Below are 2,649 nucleotides of genomic sequence, written 5' to 3'. Positions count from 1 at the left end.
TCTGCTTTATGATACAAGTGGTATATACATTTGCTTTATACTATAAATAATAACATGGTCAGCCGATTGCACTGTAGAGACAGCTGAACAAAGATTTGCTTTTGAAGGTCTCTAGTTGAACTAGCCTGCAGACCCTCATCATAAGCTTCACTTCTACTTCTCTGTAGAATTCACAATTTTTCAAGCCTGGCTTATAGCAATAGCCAGAGCATATGTACACTGAAAGAAGTCTATTTTTGATTCAGTCCTCCTTACTGGCCATTAGAAAATCTCACCTGAGGGTCTTTTGATGTACCTGAAAGTAGTTTTGTGCATTTTTTTAATCTGAAGCTAATGTGCAGCTTCAGCAGGCTGAGTGAGTCGAAGTAGGCTAGATCTCTTCCAAATGTACAGCCTTTTTTGTATGGAATGACCTACTTGTGTTTCTGCAGACGGCTCTGAGCTGCAGTGGAAGGACTGTAACAAAAATATGGAATTTGGCACTGAAAATATTTTAAATATTGTTGGAAGATATTCACTTAATTTGTCAAACTCAGACAATTTCCTCATTTTATCTCAGCATAAACTTTTGGAATGTATTTTTGAAAAAAATCAAGCACTGTGGATTTTGTCATCCTATCACTTACAATGACAGCAGGTCAGGAAGGGATATTTTAACGGCCAGTATGAACAGGAGGTATTACAACAAGAATAACCTGTTTCAATATACATATACATGGGCACCTGACTATTGTTTTAAGACAGACTTTGGACTTAAATGTAATGGCCCAGGATGGAACCTTTCTCTGTAAAAAAAAAAAAACAACAACATGCAGACAGCACTTATGAGAGATATTCTGACACTCCTAAATAATCTGGATTGTTCATTGTTTCATGGAAATGTGTCCATTAGTTGAAGTAAAGTAGAGATTCCTGGCACATCTTCACTGCTTTCAAGGTGCACAGAGAAGAGACATTCTCTTCAGAGGTCCATTACAACACATCAATATTAAATGCTCTTTTTAATATGGTTTTTAAAGACCCTGATGAAGGCCACAAGCCAAACAACGAGCTTGTGTAAATGTGACTTGGAATCAGGTTTAGGCTTCATATGCGGTCATTTCCTGCTCTGAATATCCAATCATGTCTACAGTGTCAGTGACAGATTACATATCCTCAGTGTTGAATATCTAAGAGCTGTCATAAACACAAAGATCTCTGTCTGACATCAACATCTGGGTCACATCTGCCAGTGGTCAATGAAATGCAAAGAACACACAGTGAAATGAAGTTTATTTGAAAATGCAGAAGTGAGTTTTCATTGCAGAGCAACTCCATTTTGACAATTCAGAATCATTTTTCATAGCTCTTTTTGGGGTAAAAACCTGTTTTCATATTAAGCACTAGATTTTATGTTTATTAAGTTTGGGTTGCTGTTTTATTCGGTGCACTCTGTCGTTATAGGTGCTCACATTGACTTTCCATTTCGTATACAGGCACGGCACATGTCTTGCCTTTTGGTCAGACCATTAGTCTGTTATATAAACTGGTACCCAAAATGAGTTTAAGCTGCAGGATGGATATCATGCATTGCATCAATACTTAAAGACAAGAAATACTTTGAAGTTCTTTGTTGTCTGCTAAATTTTACAGAAAGGAAAAAGTAATGCAAAATGAAATGGACTTTTGATGCCCCTTGCAGCAGTTAACCTACCAATAGACGAAAGAAGAATCAGCGTGGTGATGCATGTCATGGTTCAACATGATGCAAGTCTCTGTGGAAAATAGCAACAAAGACGCTTCTGAAACAGAGGCTGAGGGCTCTGATGACAAAAAGGCTGAGGGAGGACAGAGGTATGGATGACGAGTACTGCATAGACCAATCGTTTGTGATTTTTACTTTCAAAACGTTTTTAATTATTCTCTTCTCTCTGCTGACTGACGGGCTCCCCATCAGCACCTATGGACGTAGTATCCGGTCACGTATCCGATGATGTAAATGGACACCAGTGCAGCCAAAGCTCCTGCTGTCTTCACTACTACTCCATAGCTGCCGTTACACACTCTGTTGTAGATCCTGTGAACGTACCAGAAAGAGGCAGAGTCAGGTTTGTTGTCATTATGTAAATTCCACTGGTGCCACTTTTAAAATGAAACTTTTCAACCCCATCCATCCCACTTCAGTCCACATGGTCCTTCCCCACATCTTCCTACATTTATATAAAGTAAGTCTGTTTAGTTTAACCCTTTATATTTCATCTTTGCATCACTATGTGAGGCGTCACTTTGTCTCACCTCATCACAGCAGACTGGGGCGCCTCCACGTTCATGTTGATGTTGTCCTCATTCCAGCGGTCATGTTGCACGCTGCCGGCGCTGTTGGAGTCCATGTTTGTGTCCTCCCTTTGTTTATCCTTTGCTTCACTGCTCAGTCTGGACACACAAACTGTCCATTAAGCATTAGACGTTGTCTTGACTACAGTCATAATGAGTTAAGTTGGATTTGGTAGCAAACATTATAATAATGAGAATAAAAGGTAACTTACTGCAAAAAACCCAACCATAATAATCAGTTTGTAATCATAATGCACTTTAAATGAGGTGTAAACATATTTGACGTGACATTTATAATAAGTGTAGGTCCCAGTGAATCATGTCAGTCAAGTCTTC

The 2,649-nt window shown here is 39.0% G+C and overlaps 1 protein-coding gene across 1 annotated transcript; it reads right to left on the bottom strand.

The window, feature by feature from the left end:
• Positions 1 to 1,932: 1,932 nt before the first annotated feature.
• Positions 1,933 to 2,369, bottom strand: LOC310952372 (small integral membrane protein 1-like; the record flags this gene model as incomplete). The annotated part of the gene is made up of 2 exons (XM_083920967.1): positions 1,933 to 2,056; positions 2,275 to 2,369. The coding sequence occupies 2 exons, from the start codon at positions 2,367 to 2,369 to the stop codon at positions 1,933 to 1,935; spliced, it is 219 nt and encodes a 72-aa protein (XP_083777093.1).
• Positions 2,370 to 2,649: the final 280 nt, after the last annotated feature.

Source organism: Echiichthys vipera (genome assembly GCF_963691815.1).
Source record: "Echiichthys vipera genome assembly, chromosome: 9".
In the NCBI taxonomy this organism is placed as follows: Eukaryota; Metazoa; Chordata; class Actinopteri; order Perciformes; family Trachinidae; genus Echiichthys; species Echiichthys vipera.
Note: the sequence above shows the minus strand (reverse complement) of the source record. Positions and strands in the feature narration are given on the sequence as shown.